The sequence below is a fragment of the Taeniopygia guttata genome, chromosome 5 (assembly GCF_048771995.1).
Source record: "Taeniopygia guttata chromosome 5, bTaeGut7.mat, whole genome shotgun sequence".
NCBI classification, from domain to species: Eukaryota; Metazoa; Chordata; class Aves; order Passeriformes; family Estrildidae; genus Taeniopygia; species Taeniopygia guttata.
In genome coordinates, this window is record NC_133030.1 from 43,099,917 (window position 1) to 43,121,211 (window position 21,295).

General features: G+C 40.5%; 1 protein-coding gene across 3 annotated transcripts; it reads left to right on the top strand.

Moving 5' to 3' along the window:
* The first annotated feature begins 1,235 nt into the window (after positions 1 to 1,235).
* On the top strand, positions 1,236 to 10,553 carry CIPC (CLOCK interacting pacemaker). Of its 3 annotated transcripts, none has more exons than XM_002199989.7 (4): positions 1,236 to 1,363; positions 3,234 to 3,408; positions 4,308 to 4,477; positions 7,991 to 10,553. In XM_002199989.7, exons 2-4 carry the CDS (start codon positions 3,336 to 3,338, stop codon positions 8,867 to 8,869), a joined length of 1,122 nt encoding a protein of 373 aa, XP_002200025.6. In that variant the 5' UTR covers positions 1,236 to 1,363; positions 3,234 to 3,335; the 3' UTR covers positions 8,870 to 10,553. The 3 variants fall into 3 exon arrangements, with proteins under 3 accessions (XP_002200025.6, XP_030130605.4, XP_030130604.4); XM_030274745.4 differs by lacking the exon at positions 1,236 to 1,363 and adding an exon at positions 1,392 to 1,763; XM_030274744.4 differs by lacking the exon at positions 1,236 to 1,363 and having other exon boundaries at positions 1,887 to 3,408.
* Positions 10,554 to 21,295: the final 10,742 nt, after the last annotated feature.

The following is a 21,295-nucleotide window of genomic DNA, read 5'->3' on the forward strand; positions in this document are numbered from 1 at the left end:
TAAATCAGCACATTTCAGGTTCCTTAACAAGACCATCATAACAATGAAAGTATTTCTTTCTATTTCTATTTAAGGAATTAATTTTGTATTTGCTCAGGTCTTCCACACAGTCTTTTCAGTTTTCTCTAATGAAATGGCTTTCATGTCCAAATGCAAAGTATTCTGACAGATTTCTCGGTGCTGGTAGCATTTATGCAGTTCTCAGAACAAGAATAGCTACCCTAGCTTTTTCATTGAACCAGGACTCACTTCCTCCTATTTATTTACCCTTGGTTTATATGCAGTTCGTGTAAACCAGATCCATGTATTTTACACTTCCCCACCATGCAAAAGTTGTTGTTTTTTTTTTTTTTTGTTTGGTTGGGGGTTTTTTGGGGTTTTTTTGTTGTTTTTTGTTTGTTTGTTTTTTTGGGTTTTTTTGGTTTTTGTTTTTGTTTTCAGTCATGACAGGAAAAAGTGATTCTCCCCTGTACTTGGCACTGGTGAAACCACACCTTGAGTTCTGTGTTGAATTCTGGGTCCTTCACTTCAGGAAAGGACATTGAGGTGCTGGAGTGAGTCAGGAGAAGGGTGATGAAGGTGGTGAAGGCTCTAGAGCACAAGCTCTGTGAGGAGCAGAAAGGGGTGTTCAGCCCAGAAGAAAAAGACACTCAGGGGTGACCTTACCACTCTCACAAGGAGGCTGAAAGGAGGCTGTAGCCGCGTGGGATTTGGCCTCCTCTTCCAGCAACCAGAGACAGGACAAGAGGACAGCCTCAAGCTGTGCCCGAGGAGGTTTCTGGAATTCAGAAGGAATTCCATCACAGAAACGATTATTAGACATAGGAACAGGATGCCCGCAGAGGTGATGGAGTCACCATACCTGAAAGCGTCTAAGAAAAGACTGGATGTAGCACTTAGTGCCATGGTCTAGTTGACATGGTGGTGTTAGGTCATAGGTTGAACTCAATGACCCGACGTCTTTTCCAACCTAATTGATTCTGTGATTCCTTTTTTTTGCCGTGTTTTCCCTCTTTGAGACAAGTTTGAGACCTCTTTGATGCTGTTTTCCTCATTCATGAACTGAGAGAGGCTGCATAAAAGCCTGACCTTCTGTGTGGGGAGGAGCTGTATTTTTTCTGTACAGCACTACGGAGCCCCAAACTCCGAGCTCCGCTCCCGCCTCCCTCACGCGCCCGGCTCCCTCACGCGCCCGGCGGCGCCACGGAGCCACCGCAGCCCCGCGTTCCCGCCGGCCGGCTCTGCGCATGCGCGCTCGGGGCGCGGCGCCCGCGCTGCCCCTCGGCGGCCGTGAGGGCGGGGCGTGCCTGGGCGGGTGCGGCGCATGCGCGGCGCGGCTGAGCTGTGGCGGCCCCGCGCCCAGGTGAGGGGTGGCCTGGCCCGGCTCAGCTCGGCCCGGCTCGGCTCGGCCTGGCCCGGCCTGGCGGGCGGCGGCGGCCGTGAAGGAGCGGCGGTCCTCGGGCCCGGGGCTGTGCTGTACCTGCCGCGTCTCGCCGTGTGGCGGGGCGGCGGCTCGGACCGGCAGCCGAGTGGCTCGGCCCGCCTGAGCGAGCTCTCCTCGTGCCGCAGGAGTCTGGCGTGTGGGCCCGGGAGGCGGCTGGGTGGGATCGGGGGGAGGCCCGGCCCTGGACAGCGGCGTGAGCGCCCGGTTCTAAGGGCGGTGCGCGGCCCAGGGCCTGCCCGCCGGGCCCAGCGGGGCGGCTCTGGCCCGGGGATGAGCAGGAGGTTTTTCACGCCCGTGCCTCGAGGGAGTGGCACTTCTGGTTTGTTTATTTTCGGTTGTGGTAGTGATATTTTGCTTTACTGTGAGAGAAGATGCTGTTAGCCTTTCCCAAAGCTTCAGCTGATGCAAAGCTGGCAGATAAGGTGTTCTTACTTTATTTCTAGCCCTCTTTCTGTTTCTTGTTTTAGTTTGAGATGGGTTTGGGACTTTATTTTAGATCAGCATTTCTGCTTATCACTTTCTTAAAAAAATACATTTGTTTTGGAAAGGGTTAAGTGAGGAAAGCATGGATCAGGACTTAAACCACTTCTTCCATTCCAGGGATGGCATCTAGGTTGCGCTTGTGTAACCATGTTTGTTCCATACCTGTTAGCAGGCAGGCAGGTGTGACTGAAGATGGAAAGTAAAAGTGATGCAAATAGCTACTTGAGGAAATTTTCTTCTGCTGACTATAATTCCATTATTGTTGTAATAGACAGTCATATTCCCATTTCAGAATTCAATACTGGTGCTAAGACTCAGTATTTGGAGCACACTTTTAGCAAAATTGGCAGGACCTGAAGAAGAAACTTGCATTTTGGTGTATATTATTCGAGAATGTCTGTTGCAGTGTCATTTGAAGCAGCTTGTACTGCATATTGCTGCTGATGGACTGCTGGCCTGACCATGTTGCAGACTCCTGAGTTCCTGTTTTTGTAATTTAAATATAAAACTTAACATTGAGGCATAACTTCAGTGGGTTATTTTATAGGAAAATAATTTCTACAAATAATAATAGAAATTTCTGCACTTAATTATGTCAGTTTTCTGTTAGCCAATTTTTCAATTACTTTCTTTAAGAGAAGCAGAAACTTAGTCTTACTGGATGCTGCCTACCCTCAGAAAGCAATTGAAGTTGTGAAAAGTATGTAGTGTAGGAACATTTTACTGTTTTTCAAAGCTTTTAATTTCAGCCTTTCAATGCTTTCATTCTGGTTGTGGGTATTTCTAAGGCTCTGTCTCCCCTAGGAGTGTATTGCAGTATGTGTTGCTCTTTGAGCAGCATAGATTTCTTTAGCCCCCAGTGTGTTCACTGATCACTCATTCTTTTCTCTGCTGACTTACTCTACTCTTGAGAATGAAACAAGCTCTGTTAGCAAAACCACAGTTTTGCAGGTTCAGCTGTATTTGTTGTAAGAGTTTCACCCAGCACAACTGTCTTGTTTTGCAATTCAGCCCTTGGGACAACAAAGCTTTCATAAGATAAGTAATGCCCTGAGTAATTCCAATTCTTGAAATAAATCTTGTTTATGAATAGCCTTTAATTTTTAGTTTGTTTTACCTTTTTGGGGTGGAAAGGCATGTCCAATACATCAGTTTTTTATGTGAATTGCATTCTTTCAGGATTTTGAGATATTTCTTGAAGTCTGCAGTTAGATCACTGGCAGCTGTCCTCCACTGTTGTCTTATACTGATGGAACTTTCTTTAGAATCAGATAAAGTCCTTTTTTGTTCTTAACTGTTTTTGTAGTTCCTCAATGGAAGAGGTGTTAAAAACTGCCCACGGCACTATGGAAACACTCAGACAAAATAGTAATTTACTGACACCTGTGAGGAGTTGTTGGGCAGAGTGATGGAAATGAAGAGCTTCAACCATCGGTTCAGTATGGCGGCAGCTGAATCTGACAAAGACTCCGGATATTCAGGTTTAGAAAAACACTGTTACCTTTCTTGGGTGTTACTGTGCTGAGGCTGTGCTTTAATTGGTGACATTTAAAAAATCTGAGTAACCCCTTCCAGTTTGTGTCTCATTACCTTGGAGGGCCTTTCTGTGCAAGATAGGTTTCCACTGCAATCATCCTACCACCAAAGTTTTTTGAAGTGGAACATTACCAAATTACAAAGTTCATCCAGTGAATTTGAATGGCATGGGAATTTAGAATTAATGGAATAATCTTAGACTTTAGAGTGTAGAAGTGGAGATGTCAAAATTACTTTTCCTTTGCAGTGATGAATGAATTGTTGGATTAAGTTCCCCAGTGCCTATTATGATCTGATCATATTGCCAGCAGAGCCTGATAAACCAGAGGGTAGTGGTTATAACATCAGTAAAATATAGCCATGGTGTGCCATTTTAGTAATCAACAAAACTGTGCAAAATTACCTTTAAACAAGAAAACAAGTACTTCTATGAAAGATACCTGCTTCACTGGGTTTTAGATAGAAAATTTCAAGACACAAAATGCCTGCATCACAAACTATGGATGTGCCAATGCTGGAGGCTGTAATGCTTTCCTGTATCAGTTTTTTGACTAATGCGACCTTGATGATACTATGCAGTCCATTGGAGACTAAGTACAAAAGAACAGAAAGTAATAGTTTTTTATGGGAGAAAATGTCTGTATAAGAATTGACCTGAGATACAAAGCCTTTTATTAGAGGCTGTCTGACATCTGTCATAGCAGCTTTAATTTTGTTGATATTACAGAACTAAACTGTATTGTTCTTTGTGATTTGGTTGAATGAGGCAGAATATTAGAACTGAAAGGCAATAGTAAGCATGTTGCATGTGGAACAACTAACAGCTGAATTCTGCATCTGACAGATGGAAGTTCAGAATGCCCAAGTGCTATGGAGCAGACGGACTCTGAGGATGTGCTGAACACGCTGTGTTGGAATGCAGAGGATGGACCTTGGCAATGCCCGAGGACCACAAGCAGCTCCTTTCCTACGCTATCTCCTATGGTTGTTATGAAAAATGTGTTGGTTAAACAGGTAGGGAAGAAATCATATCTTGAAAAATATTGCATGTTCTTAATTTTCTAAAAAACATTTTTTCTTTCAAAAAAGACTTTGCAATGTTGTTGCAGTCCAGAAAAAAACCTGGTAATTTAAGAAGTTCTAGTATGATTCTCTGTTCTTTTGAGAGGCAGCTGGAATCACTAAGATGGAATGTGAAATTGAGAAACTCTGCTCCATCTCCATCTACTAAACCTCTTTGTCTCAAAGGAATCCCCCCAAAATATATTTTCAAGAATGTTGTGATAATAGCACCAAAGATTAAACAAAAAAGGGTGATTTGCTTTTGAAAAATGCTGTGTCTTTTTATTCAAAAAAGATGGTGAAGTAGGATGATAGGTTTGTTTCCTCATTCTTAGGTTCTAGAAGTGCTTCAATGGGAAACACTAATCCAGAATGTTATAAATTAAAAAGTTAAATCCTTATCTGAAGTTAGCTGTGGTACTTGTACTTTAATAGTTGTTTCACTTAATTTAATGTGATAGCTCACATTGTAACAAGTACGGTCCCTATTTATGTTCTCCAGTATTTTTGTGATATATAGTTCCTCCAGCACGTCTGTGAGACCCCCTGTGTAACTTTAACATTTTAACAGACGGTATAAGAAGTCCAGAGTAAAGTCACAGTATTAGACCTCCTGCTCTGTACTCACTCATTTTTGGAGTAGAGCAAAATTTCTTCAATGGTTTTTACTAGAATACTTCTAAGAATACAGTGGGAAGGGGAAAAAAAGACTATAAATCCTGATTCTTTTTCTACTGAACCTGTTACGACAACAAGCAAGACCTAATATTCACTGTTAGTATTTAGCAGATTATACAGTTATGGGGGAGGTGATTCTGCTCTCTGAGCATCGTGCTTTTTGTTGGCAAGAAGCAATTTCATTTTATAGTTACATTCCTAGATGTGTGGACAAAATACTGTGTAAACAAATGCTGAAGTTTTTATATGTAAAGTCAGGAATAGGCATGTTTCACTAAAGGCTGATAGCCTTTGGCCCAGAGCAGAGAAATTAAGACATTACCTGCACTGATTCCAGTGTTAAACTCCAAGTTGTGTTGCAAATAAGAAGAAGCAGCAACTAATAAGGAGCTTATATGTAGAGAGATATAAAAAAGAAAATCCAACCACGTATATATATATAAACTCTAGTAGTACAGGAAAAAGAAAATTTGGCAAGGAAGAGTTGGAAGATGGATAAAATGTCCACACTTGGTTCTCTTGAACAGTGCATCATAGTATCTAACTACATATGATTAAAGACAATAATGTTAAATTGAAAAATGTTTACTACAATAAAGGAAAGCAACAAGTCTAGGTCAGAATAATAATGAAATGTCTTTCTCCCTTTTTTCATTATGCCTAGTTAGCCCATCTTTTAGGTCATCTTTTTAAAATGGTCTTTTCAACACAATGCTGAGTTGGGCTTGCTGGACCAAAGGAAAAAAAGCAGGATCCAGTTACTGCTGTTTATTTTTTCCAGTTTGTTTCCATCAGTATTATCCTTCTGTCTTGGAACCACTGTGATCCTCTACAGTGTGGGTAACCTGCTGGCCCAATTTCAGAATCTAAACAGCTAAGAGTAATGCTGCTAAAAAAAAATAAAAAATCAGGTGGTGATTAATGCCAGTGCTGATTGTGGTTGGGTTTCTGTCAGTCTTGTAAAAGTCTTTAGTAAGTGGGAAGGATTTTTAGGCAAGTGATACTGATACATCAGGAAGTTAGCTTTCATTTATAAATGCAACAAAACACAGAATTTGCAGAGTTAGTAAAATAAAAGTGGCCTTCTCTACTGAAAATGAGATCTTGAGTAGGAGAACTAGAGCAGAGTGCTATGTGAGAAGGAAAAGAAGAAAGAATCAAGATAGGAAAAAACCCAGGAGCAAGATAAACAGTTACCAACAGTGGTAACCAACAGTTACCACTGCTCTTTCAGCCTCAATGATTATGGGGCTTTGCCGTGCTAGGTGCTGTTCAGCAGTGCATTAAATGGCAACCTCTGGCTCCAAACCTTTGCTCCTTAAGGCTACATGTTCTGTCCTGTGTATGTATAGCTACAGTATTTATGTGCTTCCTCACTTCTTACATCTCCAGATACTTTTCTTTCGAATGTTCTTTCTTCTGTGTTAAGGTAGTAATATTTATTTTTACAGGTAGCTGTTCTGTACCCCTATTCCATAAGCACCTTGCCCACTGAACCAAAGAAACATTGTGTCAGAGTAGGTAATTGAATCTTATCTCCAAGTCTCAGTGTCCTAATCAGTGGGTAATACCTGCTTTTGGTAAGTTCCAAGTCCTTTACTGGGGGAATGGACTTTAGCAAAGCATATTAGCGTTTGCCAGTTTAAAACTTATGAGACTGGTGGAAAGGATATGGATTTCAGATTACTTAATATAGGCTAAAAATAATAATATATATTTGTGGTAGCTAAAAACTGTGCCTTCAGCAGGCCTGCCAGTTGTGTTCCAAGTTGTAATGAATTGAAAAAGCAGCTAACAATATATTAGTATAATTGTAGCAGTGATGGCTTAAATATATTAAGAAGTGAGATTTTCCTTTAGAAATAAATAGTGTCTCTTACTAGACCATTTGATGTCTTTGGAGAAAAGCAATCATGTTTTTGGCCAGAAAATCTCATGAAGATCTGTAGTAAGGTGTTGGAGGGAAAAGAGGTAATGTCTTGTAAAAATGGATGTTTTCCCCTATATTCCAGAGTATGACTTGTGGGAGGGAATAAAGCCTTGGGCATTGTTCTTGAAATAAAATGCTTTTAAGGTTTATCAATGCGCACTGTTTCCCCAGAGGTGCGAAGTTAAACTCCTCTGGGCTTACCGCAGGCTTTTCTCCTTGCATTGGTTGATAGTCAGCCTTTTTTTTTTCTGTTTCATACTTTTAAATTCACTGAAACTGTGCGTTGTACTTCAAATTACAAGACTTCTGAACATCTGTTGTGTATCTTAAATAACCATTTCAAAATCTTGCTATAAGGATAGATTTGAGAAGATTTGAGTTGATACCCTTCAACAAAGAGGGAGCCTGAATTGTTCCTAAAATGGCTGTGCAATCTTTCCTTGACTCTTAAGATTTTTCATAACAGAAAGCTTAATTATTTTTCAGCTTTCCTGTGCACTTGTAGTTTAACCCCAAGTCTGGGTCAAACTTTTTAATGAAGCGTTTACAATATAAGCTTTCACTGTAATCCTCACTTAGGAAAGCATATATAAATTCAAATTGAATTGTTTTTAAATATATCTGCTGTTGCATAGTAAAAGGATTATGGATTACAGCTTTATTTTCAGCATTATGTCCCATTGTCAGAGAAAGAGAAGGATGAGTTTAATAGCAAACTCTTCATAACACATTAATTGGACAGTATATATCAAATGTAGAAAAATGGCACAGCCCATCTGTTTTGTTTAAATTTGTTTTTATCTTCTTCTACAACACTTTTGTAAGACTTGTGGTTTTTCCCTGTTTGTGCTTCTCAGGGGAGTTCATCACAGCTCCAGTCTTGGACTGTGCAGCCATCCTTTGAAGTGATTCCAGCTCAGCCACAGCTAGTGTTTCTTCGTCCATCAATCCCGCCTCCCATTAATCCTCACCCTGTTGGGAAAAAGAGAAATGACTCCACTAATTACCTGCCCATCCTGAATTCTTATCCCAAAATAGCACCACAGCCCTGCAAAAGAGATCACTCCTTTGATCTAGAAGAATGTCAGGAAACCACTTGCCATAAACGACTCTGCACAGAAGCACCCAAGATGGAGACTTCTCCTGGACTGATGAGCACAGGCTTGCCTGCTAGTTCTTTTTCCCACCTACCAGTTAGCTTTAAGACCCCTCAGGATTCTAGCCAGCAAAATTCTTCAGCTCTGGTGACAAGTGGAAAACCGTCAACTCTTCCTGGTTTTCATCGTGTTTCCAGTGATGCTCAGAAAGTGCCGGGTTTGACTCCTCTTTTGCCTTTTGGAACTCTGCAGGCAGCAAAGTGCACCCCTCATGAGAGCGAGAGTGCGTCACAGACTACAATGCCTTCTGCAGTGTGGAGCCCTCCATTGATACCAGAAGAGGTTTGCACTACCCCTGAGCTGCTCTTGCAGCAACAAAGCAAGTGCAGACGCTTTCAGAATACGCTTGTTGTGCTACGCAGGTCGGGATTGCTGGAGATCACTTTAAAAACCAAGGAGCTCATTCATCAGAACCAAGTGACGCAGGCTGAGCTGGACCAGCTGAAGCACCAAACACAACTTTTCATAGAGGCAATAAAGAACAATGCTCCACAGTCATGGGCAGAGCTAGAAGCATCTCTAACAGGATCTGATAAAGCTGATAGCAACCTTGAAGACCCCACTTATCCCAACATGTAGTAAAAATGTGCATAGCTGTTGGTCAAGTTATTTCTGTGCCTCCTTTTTTCCTGTCTCAAACTTCTACTTGAGCATTTTTTGAGTCAAAGATTTGCAAAGTTGCGTTGCCATTAACAATTTGTCTTCAGAGCCAGCTGTAGGACTGGAATAGCATGGTGGGTTTAAGACAGAATGAGTACTTAGTACTGCAGCGTGACCTGAATTTCATGCTAACTCTGTAATTCCTTGGTCTGAAGAAGTTTGTATGTGCTGGCATGTTCCCATTCTTGAAGTGAAGGCAGTCATTTGCAGTATTCTGCAAGCATCTTTTTATTCCCATCTTCACACAGTTATTTCTGAGAGTGTATCAGCAGAACAGGCCCACTGTTGGGCCATCATCAGTTCCAAGTAGGTGAAGGGAGTTGGTGTGAGATGAAATAAGCCCTTTTCCCATCCCCTTCCTTAGTTTTTTTATTTAGAGAAATTGAATAGAGAGGAGAATTTGAAGTTCAGAATATATATTTTTAGGAAGCGATTGCCCTAGAAAACAAGAGATGGGCTCAGGGTACCTAGAGATGAAAGGAGGCAGAAAAAATGAAGTCCAGTCGTAGCTGTTTGCGACATGGAAAAATGAGTCTACCAGTGACCTTCTCCATTCTCTTTCCACTGCTCTAATAGAGTATAAAGGAATGAAGAACTTGCTTTGCAGGGCAGTACCCTCTGACTTAGGGAGACTTAGCTGGTGGAAATCTCTTGTAGTCCTTGGAGTACCACATGGACTTTTTCTCTGACAGTATGGAGGGTGGGCTGAAGTGGGTGTGCTTAGAACTAATGGGCCTTTCTGCTGGTGTAATTTGTATAAGTATATGTTCAATAAATCTGTGAATAAAGTTCAGCAGCTGGTTAGAAATCTTCTACTGGGCATCAGTCCAGACTTAAATAGTATTTACTAGAAAAATCCACTCTGGAACTCATACTTAAATCTGGGGCTCCTTAGGAAGCATATCCCTGGATAATAGGAAACCTTAACATCTATAAAAAAATAAGGATGTTGAAGGTCTCTGGTGATAAATATGTCATCAGATACCATTCTGTTCAGTTTTCTTAGCTGCCTTTATTTCTGGGAGCCCTGATAAAGCTTTAAAACAATAAGGGCTTTCCTTTCTTGGCTACAATGTAATAAAATAGGTTAGCTTGGAAATGCATTTGGAAAATTAGTTGACTACATCAGGAACAGGATAAGTCCAGATTCTGGGCAGGATCTGAAAGTGGTCCAGTAGATTTGAACAGAAATGTTATCCTTGAATGGAAACTGTAAGCAATGAACTCAGTTTCTTTTAATCCTCAAAGCTGCAAGATTTGGTATTAAGAAGTTAGCTAAAGACAGCTGTCTTGGTCTAATCCGTCTGATGGCCTGCTACAGCTTCAGTTGTTGACAACTTACAAGTGGGGTAGCTTGATGGGTCAGACAGACTGGTTTTTGTATTAAGTTTTAATAAATGTTGGTATTTTTGATTACTTTTACTATGTCTTTTTGAAATTCTACTGTTCTAGTTGGAATGTAGGTATTTTCTGTACTTTCAAAGCCCATTGCTAGCTCTGAATACTGTACCCTAACACCTCTGTTATAGAACATGACTTTTTTGCTAAAACTTTACAGAAATTGACTGTGAAATATGAATGAAATAAAGTATGTACTTGAAAACTTTGTGGATTATTTAGTGCTGTTGAACTGCAAAGTCCCTGATTCCAAAGCATGCTTTAAATACAGCTCCACAGCAGCATGTTGCCCATGTGGGAATGTGCAGATACAAAAGTGATACTATGATGTATCTCTCTGGAGAGAGTCATGTGAGCTTTAACAGTATCTACGAATTATAGGGTCTCTGGGAGGAGCATGCATAGAAGTGGGCTGTACAGAACTCTATAAATATATTGTCGTAGGTGACCACTGCCATAGATCTGTCATGAACAACCTGGAAGGATTTTTCCATCTCTGAGCTGTTGTCTCCGTGATGAGTGTACATTATGCTCACCGTCTGTGCAGGGTGAACTCCTACGCTGTGTCTTCATCCTGTCAGCTGGGTATGTAGAAGTTTGAAATTGTAAAGTAAGAATCTTGGCTACTGAAAGAATTATTGGAGTAAAAAATGTTCCACTCTCTTCTTGAAGAAAATTCTCCAACTAAATCTGTATACCAGCTTTTCACCAAAACACATTTCTTCCAAATGTGGCTGTCTGCGTGGTCTTTCTTTTGTTCAAACATGACTTGCAGGGAGAGCTAGGCAGTCATGCCCAAAACATCCAGCAGCCTCGTGGCATGAGATTTTGTCCCAAGGTACAAGGAATACAAAGCTCTTATGTGGCACCAGCCAAGACAACTTGAATCTCATTACCTTATATCCAAAAAGGAGTGCTATCAAGTGGAATAATTTTATCTCCTGAGACTAGAAATTCAATGTTTGCAAATTTTATGTTCACAAAAGTGTGGATACAATTCAAGCAGGAAATTCTCAGGTTTCTGTCTCTTCTGACTACCTTTTCCTTTACATTGTTATCTGCAGCATGTCAGGCCTCTTTGCCTTGACTTCACTAAGCCCAAAAAGGTGAATTTTTTATTTCAGGTGCATTGCATCTGTCTTGTTTTTCTTTCTCATGATAAAAACAGTCTGAAAGGAGCAGTACCCCTGCAGGCTTGGGCTGAGCAATCTCCTGGCATGCAAAATTTCTGGCATCTGCTAGGTTGAATATAGCATGCTGTTACTGCTTTCATTTTCATAATTTCTAGTACAAAAATGTAGGGTCCCTTCCTGCCTACACAACTTTACACACTTGCTGTGCCTAGGTGATGCTTCTTACAGGTTGTGGTGTAATGCCGTCACATAGTCCCAACTGTATTGCATGGTCCTATGTGTCCAAAATGCTTATGCCCACTTCTCTTCCCTTTTTAAACCTACCTCCTTTGAGGTATTTTCGTGAGAAAAATGTTACAGTTCCAGTGTAATCTGATTCAGAAGATGGAAGGAAACACCATGTGTTCAGTCTGCTCTCTTGCTGAGCACAGTTTCCAAGACTTCCTCATATTCTTGTTTGAACTAAAGCTGTTCTTAGAAGCATCCTGCATTGATTTAAAAGTTCCTAGAATTGAGTCCACCCTAATTGTTTAAAGTATAATTTACTGTAAGTTACTATTAAGCACATGCTTCTCACATTGAGCCTGAATTTGTCATCTTTCTATACCCAGCTGTCAGATCTTTCGTCTATTTCCTAAACTGAAGTTCATGGTGCGGCATTGTTCTTTTCACTGTAGGCATTTTCAAACTGAACAAGTCACTCTTCAGCTTTCTTTTTAAAAATAAGTAAATAGACTCAAGTCTTCTGGATCCTCTGTGGCACTCTTCTTTGGATCCTTTATGATAATTTAAATGCATTTTTAATTGGAGCATTTTATTGAAAATAATATTAAATAATGTTATAGTAAATAACCAATTTTTAAAATAAGAATAGAAGATTGTGCTTAATGGATGTCTGTATACAATTCAGAAACCATAGTTGCAACATATTTCATACCAGCCAGTTAATTTTCTGGCTTCAGTCTGTCATGTGGCACACTTCTAAATGCCCATGAGTAATAGAAATACTACATGGGCGTTGGCTTTGTCTTCAACCAATTTTGAATTCTAGCTGATCAATATAAAGAGTCAGGTTTATCTGACCAGCTCTATTTCTTGTAAGCTTTTGCTTTCTATATCCTGGAATGATCAAAAATTATGGGTTATTCCATTATTTCTATTATTTCTGACATATATGTCAGTTTAAATCAGTCTACCTACTTACTGAAAAGCTGGTGCTGTATTAGTTCTTTCCTCACTTGAGTCCTCTGAAATCTTTCCTAGAAGTGTGAAATTCATTTAAATAGTATTGGTGATCCAGAGAGCTTCTTGATTAGCTCTGTCAAATTTTCAGTCACAACTTATTCAGACTTGCTTAATTTAAAATGCATAATAACTGCTGTTTGAAATGTTCTGAATTACTTTCTGAAGTAGAAATCAAGCTAATTCTTATGATCTGAGGAGATTAATACATCTTTTTTCTAATTGCTCAACAGGAATTTTTGTGAAATGCTTTTGCCATTGTGCACTGCAGCATTGTAATTTTTATCGTGAACTGAAGTGCTGCCAGCAAAGATTTCATCTGCATCTCATACATATTAAGAAATGGAGGAAATGGACTTTCCAGGGCCAAAAGGGGAGTTTCTTCAACTTCTTAGTTGTTTTCTTCATGTTCTTGTCATGATTAAATTAATTTAGTTAATGGGAACTGAAATGCTTTTTACCATGCTCGCTTAACATAATCTCACTTTTTTTTCCATAGCAGTAGTATGATTTTTTTTTTTTTTTAGACTATGTACTTAGGCCAGGACTAAGAAATCCAGTAACAGAATCTTTAGTGGTTCTTAACAAATAGGACTGCTTGAAAAATCTGTATGTTTTCCGTGAAAAACTCAGGTGTTTTTTTTTTTTTGAAAATGAAAAAGTCTTCTGGCTGAAAGCTTAAGTGTTTTTCAGTATTAGTCATAGCATTCATTTTTCAGTAAATCTCAAGCACTATGGAAATAGTCTGGACTGTGGGAAAGGGGGAAGATGTTATTTCTCTAAAGAAACAACATAAATCTTCACCTGGATTGTTTTGGGTTGCCTGTACAAGAAACAGGACCCCAACTTTGGTGAGTGGTTCCACCACCTCACGCTGATGATGCAGAAGCCCATGTAGCCAGTCAAAACTGCTCAGTTTTGCCTGGCAGAGGAGACAAATAGGTCCCAAGTAAGTGAGGATGAAACAGCATCTCCTGAGAAAATTGCTGGCTTAGTGAGTACAGATACCATTTTTTCACCCTAAAAATTCTAGCTTAAAAAAAAAAAAAAAAAAAAAAAAAGTGGTTTTGTTTGGCATAAGACATCATGGTTCTGGATAGGTCTTGTTCTGCATTTGCCAGAGGCAGAGTTCAGTGCAGCGACTATTTTATGAAATGAGCATTTTTTTAATGTGCAAAGTGTGAAATATGACTGGACAGTGGGAAAGCTTTTTACCCGGGGTGAATGTTAGCAATGCTAGTGTTTTGTGTTCTTGCTAAATATTGTCTCCCATGCAAATTATAATGTTATACCTATCCAAACATGCTCGGAAGTCAGAATAGGATAGTCTGTATGAAAGTGAAAATAGTTTTCACTGTTCAACATCCTATCACTAACCATGCTTGCAGAACACTTAGACATTAATGCTTTTTTAGAACATTCTGAAAGGGGGTTGCTGAGATTAGTTGTGTGATAAATGGCCAGAAAGCATTCCAAAACATGTGATTGCAAACTGATCCTTATTGTGCAACAATGAAAGTCTGAGCTTGATGGTAATCATCTAAATAGTGAAACGCCTCCAGATGCATAATGGGAGCTGCAGCCAACCCAAAGTGGGACACAGCAGAGCAAGTAACTGCACTGAGGTATATTGCTGTAGTGCTCCTGGTCCTGTGCAGCAGCTGCATTTGAGTAGAGAATGTTGAGACACTGTAGTTAAAGACAGATGTTGTCATTGAGAGTGAGATGTTGGTGCACAGATAAACCAAAAGCCCTGACTACCTTCTAGCAGTTCAGAAACAAGTTGGGCAGTCTGAACACGCACCTCATGGCCAAAGCCTTTATTTCTTTGGAAGACTGGGATACAAATGTCAAACTTGCCTGCACGTTAAAATTGTCATCCCTTTTTTCTGCAGCCAAACTTAAAGCAGTGGTGTTAGGAGAAGCAGATGCTTCTGCCTCTGCCTGATCCTGGGGCCAGTAAAGTTATGGGAAGGATAATTGCAGTTTCTAAGGCTTGTTGTTTTTCAAATTCCACTTCTTCTTCAGCATCTAAACACCTACCAGCCTTGAGGCATTACAGCCATCGGATGTGAAATGTGTATCAGTGAGTTTTGTTGGGTGAGTGGAAGAAGATGGATGCCTTCCATTCCAGGGTGCAAGGGATGCCTTGATACCACTTTTCCTGTTCCCACATGATAAGGTCTGTTCATCAGATGAATGCCTCAGAGGAGTGCCACATTCTTGCTTCATCTCACTGCTCTGGCAGTCAGCTCAGTAACAACCAAGTGCTCAGTATGACAATAACGATAACAAGCCGCTGCTTACCTCTCATATTAGTATGGGGAAGGGAGGAAAACACTCCATTGTCCTCCACAGCTTAGATTATCTTTGGGTATACTTTTGTAACTTCTTTATCACACCCTGTTCTGATGTAAGATCTGTCCTTAACACATCATTTTTCAGTAAATGGGCTATTGCGTCCATCTTAGGCCCCTTCAAAATATAAATATTATTAAAAATAAACCTCAATTTGCCTGAGATTGTTTCTGTTTGGGATGAGAACAAGTATAGCAGCACTCAATTCTTTTTGGATCTTCATACATTTCCATGGCACCCAAGCTCCAGGTGAGAACGTCTCTAACTTAAGCACACATAACAGCATGACATTGATACTGGCAATTGTGCTCACACTTAATGTGTCCTACAGGTGCCATGGGCACTGACTGTCTAACATACGCTTTTGAACTTCTTCCTTACTTTGAGATTTGCCCTGGTCTCTTTCTTACTAACTTAAAAAAGATATTGATGAAAATGCAATATTTACAATGTGCAGCATCACCTCTCATTCTTGCTTTAGAGATTACTATTAATGTTCAGTATTTCCTTGGCATGAGAAAGTATTTGCTTTAAATCCAACACTGTTATCAATGCACTATAATTTTCCATTGCTCTTCTACAGTCTAAATTGTCACATCAGGTACAATATAAAATAAGAGAACTTTCAGTGAGGGACCGGTTGCCATATGGCTGACACCTAAAATCTCAGCAATTTGGCAAGAAGAAAGTGGAAAAAGATGAAGTAAATTCCACAAAATTAATGCCATAAGTAGGTGGCAGCTGTTAGTAAAGGAGAAAGAACAAAGATAAAGTAAAGGAAAAGAATAATGAACACCAATGTTGTCAAATATTTTTCTCACAGATGCGTGAAAATAGATTTCAATGTAACTGTCCACACAGTAGACCAGTTTTCCAGGTTTCTTTTTAAAAATCTATTTTAAGCACAAAGTATTTTTCCCCATTTGATTTAGATATATAAGCTGAAATGTATCTTGGTTCTGAAGAGGAACCAACTTACTGCTTTCATTGAGTGCTGCTTCCTCTCTTCCAGCCCAAAAATATGCTGTAGTCTTAAATTTGTCACTTTAATCCCACAAATCACACCCACCACAAAAGCACTTGGCACTGGCATTGGTAGTGCTGCATAAAATAATTCAAACAATAACATATGGCTGGAATTGAGATGGCCCCAGGCTCAGTTTCTTGTTTCCCCTTGTAGAAGGCACTTTTATCTTCTCAGCTGTAAAATGAGTAAAGCAATACTTATTCCCTATTAGAAAGTGCTTCAAGCTTCTTGTATATGAATTAGAACAACAAGGCATGCCTGTGGGCCATCATGGTTCTGGTGCTAAATTTTCTAAAGGCTGAGCATTTGTGTGGTTATACTAACCTACATTTTGTTTCATGTTAATAGATTAAACTACATACACACTGGGTTAATTTCCCTAATGTAATTCCACAAGTGAGTATAGAGACTGCTTTCTTACGGCTTGGAAAACTGAAAGGAAAAAATATAGCTGACTAAAATCTCTACTTCTATGCCAATGCAGGGAAACTTTCATAAATATTTCAAGGCTGATAAGACTAGAGGAATTGATAGAGTGATAGCTGGCTGTGTTGGGACACTAAAAAAACCTTCTGTGGTATAAAGACATATTTTGTGCCCCTCCATCATGTATTAATTTGTGCCCATGCGTTTAATTTTTCTTTCCAGCATGTAAACCTCTTAGTGTAACTGTAATCATGCAGCATATGAAACTGGGGTCAAAAGCCTGGAGATTTATCAGATGTCACATTATTCTATCTAAAAAGATACAATATTTGAGATCAGGAAAATGCCCTTAACACAGTCCTGGAAGTCATGGACTACTGCAGTCTAACCAGCATACCTGGAAAACACATTAATAAAATGAAGGGTGCGAGTAGTGCAACTGCAGTTATGGGATTATGTCTATGCTAGAAGCTAAGAATACGCTCAAAAATTTTCTGGGCTGAGATACAGTTCCCTGCTACCTGTAGGACTGAGTGTTTTCGTTACTGTGTTCATCCATGAAGCTTCTGTCCTGCTTGCTTTCGTGTGTTTACATAGTTTGTCCAATTTTATTGGAGAGATGCTGGGATTTGTCAGAGCCCAAGGTAAAAAGGTTCAGGACTTCTAAGTATTGACTTTTGAGGCAGTGTAAATTTTTAAAATAATCTCAGATGGCTTCTAATCTATAGTAGTTCATTAATAAGTGGAATTTTTGCATGTCTTGATGAATCTTTAGGGACACAGTCTTGCCTCTATTGCCCCTGCCTTGCCTCTTGTGAAGTAAACTGATCACCATGCTCCATTTATTTTTAATTGATAGCAACTCTGCAACAACTATTAAGATGACTGGTAACATGTTAAATGAGGTGCTGTGCAAACAGTGTATGACTCTGTATATTGAGTCTGCATGGCCAGGTTTTGGTAGTGGAGAGACTACAGGGTGGCTCTGTGAGACACTGCCAGAAGCTTCCTTCACATCCAGCAGAGTCAATGCCAGGTGGCTCCAAGATGAACATGCTCCTGACTAAGGCTGAGCCAATCAGGAATTATAGTAACATCTCTGTGATAATGTATTTGAGAAGAAAAGATTGTTGAGCAGATGTATGCAGCCAGAGAAGTGTGGGGTGAAAATACATGGCAGAAATGACTCTGCAGGACACCAAGTGGAGCAGAGGGAGGAAGTGCTCCAGGTGCCAGAGCCAAGATTGCCCTGCAGCCCATTGTGAAGACTATGGTGAGGCAGCTGTCACCCTGCAGCCCACAGAGGACCACAGGGCTATAGGGATCCACCTGCAGCCTGTGGCAGAAACCCACACTAGAGCAGGTGGATGCCTGAGAGGAGGCTGTGAACTTTTGGGAGGCCTGTGCTGGGACAGGCTCTTGGCAAGGATCTGCAGACACATAGAGAGAGGAGCCCATGCTGGAGCAGGTTTTCTGGTAGGACTTGAGTCCCTGTGGGGACCCACACTGTAGCAGGGTGTGCCTGAAGGACTATATTCCGTGGAAGAGTGACCCATGTTGCAGCAGTTCATGGAGAACTGTTGCCCATGGGTTGGACTTACGTTGAAGAAGTTTGTGGGGGATTGTCTCCTATGAGAGGGACCCCACATTGCTGTAGGGGAGGGACTTCTCTCCCTGGTTGGCAGCAGAAACAACGAGTGACGAATTCACCATAACCCCCACTCCCCATCTCCCTGCACTGCTCTGGGGGAAGAGGAGGTAGACCTCGGGAAGGAAGGGAAAGAGGGGTGGGGAGAAGGTGTTCTAAAGATTTATTTTACTTCTTATCATCCTGCTCTGATTTTGTTAGTAATAAGTTCAATTAATATCCCCAATTAGAATCTCTTTTACCCAAGACGATATTTGGTGAGTGATCTCTCCCTTATCTCAATCCATGAACCCTTCCTTTGATATATTTTCTCTCCCTGTCCAGATGCAAAGGGAAGTAATAGAAGGGCCTGGTGTCCAGCCAGGATCAACCCACTACAGACTTGAGAACTTATAATTTTTATTTGTAAACATCTGGGGAGACTAGAATATCTGGCTCCAAGAACCTTAAGAGATATGGGACTGGCATGCTGGAGCTCTGACATCACTTGCCAGTTAGATTCAGTGAGATGAACAATGCTAAAAGCTCTTTGGTGTAATGAAGACAAGGCTGCTGCCAGGATGGTTCTGTAAGAGGACTGAAGCACTCTTTGGTCCATGTTTTCTGACTTTTGGTTTAATCTCCAAGGATTCTTTATTCCCCTGGCTTTCCAGAAAAGAGCTAGAAAATCAAAAACCTATCTTGCTGTTGGTTGTCTGGCATGTTTCCATAGGTTTAAGTATCAAGCAGGACACATAGACTCCACATAGGTTTAAATTTTCTTCTCCCTTCATTTGTATTGCACAAGTAGGTCATTGCTTTATCCAACTATGATAGCTCTGTCCAGTCTTTAAATAACTCAAAAAGAACTATATGGACTCTGCTGTTGCTGATTATGGTTCCTATCCATGCATCTCCTCCTTGTAACATAATTTGACGTTCAAGAAAGAAAAACCTTTTGGCTTTGCTGGGGCTTTGAGGATTTTTGAGCAGAAAGTGATTAACAATGAGTTTTCTTAACTTTCTTTGCGTCCATTCAGACAACAACCAATGACATTAACTTGAAATTGTTGTCATACCTCATACTGCCTGATGGCTCTCATCATCCCTACACACATCAAATCCCTTCTGCTCTCACTGGGGCCACTTTCTCTGATTGCTTTCGACCTCAGCTTTTTTTTCAGTCCAGGACTGCTTGTCCTCCTCCAGCTATATCCTTACAGTTAATGAGTATTCTCATTCATTCAGTCTGTCTCCTTGAAAGTATTTTTAGATTGTGATCATCTCCCTTGAGCTGGCTATTTCTAAGATAAATGCTATTTCATGTCATCTTTTCTCTTATGTTCCCTATGCCTTATTACTTTTACGTTTTAACTCCATTCCCTCTGAGGATATCTAATGAAGACCTTTTGGCTTGCATGCCTTCAGGGCTGCCCAGTAGTGCAGTATAGACAGGAACACTGTCCACAACTTACTTTCTATGACATCCTTACTATACATAAGAACAGATTGCTGGTTTACTTCAGAGTTGCATCCCCATTGCAAAGACTTCTGAGACTTTAGAGGTGACACCATTTTTTTCAGATAGTCACACTTAAAATAGACAAGCCACTAAGCAAATGTCTGTGGTTTCTGTGCAAGGACTTTAGCAACAGGGAGCTTTTACTTCAGCCTCTAGCATTATCAGAGAAGAAATCTGGTGGTCATCTGATTTTCCAAAGTCAGAGAAGCCTAAGTGCTTTATTTTTAAAACCTTTGCAAGTATTTAGACATTGTCACAAGAAATCATATTCCAAAATATATTTGCTATTGCAGCTGCTATGTAATGAAATGCAAATAGTAAGTAATGATTCTTTAAGTACAGAAGATGAGAAGCTTTTATTATTTATCCTTAGAAAACTTTAGAGCCATTGAACAGATTTAGAATTTGCAACATTGCCATTGAGCTCAGCCTTCATTTACTAACTCATAGCTAAGAGCAAAGGTTCTATTCACAGTTGTTGAGCCCTGTTACATTTTCTTGCCAAGGATTTCTGCAAGTATAGAAAGGTGTGACAAGGAAGGCATGTCAGGGCAGCTGACTAATTAAAAAAAATACTCTTAACTGCTCCTGCAGAGCCACTACCCCAAACAGGGCAGTTTGCACACTTCAGAATGAGCAGAGAAAAAAGCCAATATACAGGGTCAGTCTAATGTTACATTTTTACAGCTCTTTCCATCCCAGAGGATCTTAGCTGTAAAGGCTGTGTCCATCTGAAAGTCCCACCATGACTGCTGAAATCCAGTAGTTTGCTGCAAATGAACCATTTAGCTGCATAAAATGGTGATGCAGCAATTTCCAGCCAGTAACAGAGGTGTCTGACGGGAAGAATAGTTGTGCTGCAGTGACTCAAACTGGGATCTATCTGTGCTTCTGAAAATACTGAAATTTTGTGATAAGGGCACACAGCTGTAACCCTGACATGGGCTGGCTATGATCCAGCCCTGATGTGAAGAGGCAGCAGGATTCATAGGCAACTAATGTTGTACTGGATGGATTCTGTCCTTGCAGAGTGGCCCACTGAAACTCTGAGTTGTTTTGCCCTTCTCAGTGTGCAGCCCTAAGGAGTTTTACAGCCCAAGGCACTGCGGCAGCAGGTGCCAAGTGCCATAAGCTGCCCAAGACTGCAGTGTCCCTCAAAAGCCAAAAGCAGAGGGCAAAGATGCCAAACCATAATTTCTGCTGGTGGGAGGTGGCTTCATGTTGAAAGTCTATTGTCTTTAAGTGTACAAAAGTGGAGAAGTTGGATCAGCGAGTCTGTGGAACAAGAATAATCCAATAGTGTATGGCATGAGACTCTGGCTCTGGTTCCAGTGTCTAGGTGACTGTCTGCTCACCTTGACACCATTTGCCAGGAAGGAAAAATTTATGTCAAGATGCTGTTTGTGGGTGATGATAATAGCTTAATTTTCCCTTAGCTTTGAGTTGACAAGTATGAATTTGGTAGTGTAATTAATAAATTGAAATTAGAATGGGTCTGCAAATTGGTTATTAAATGCATTTTTAGATTGGTCATTACATTAAAGTAGGAAGGATGAAAGGACTTGTCAAAAATCACATGATGAATTATTGGCAAAGCCAATAAACAAATCCT

What these genes read in the sequence shown, in the direction of transcription:
- CIPC (XM_002199989.7), top strand. Translation starts at nt 3,336, where the DNA reads ATGGAAATGAAGAGCTTCAACCATCGGTTCAGTATGGCGGCAGCTGAA. An exon ending in CAAAGACTCCGGATATTCAG is followed by an intron (nt 3,409 to 4,307) that starts GTTTAGAAAAAC and finishes TGCATCTGACAG; the next exon opens with ATGGAAGTTCAGAATGCCCA. An exon ending in AAAATGTGTTGGTTAAACAG is followed by an intron (nt 4,478 to 7,990) that starts GTAGGGAAGAAA and finishes TGTGCTTCTCAG; the next exon opens with GGGAGTTCATCACAGCTCCA.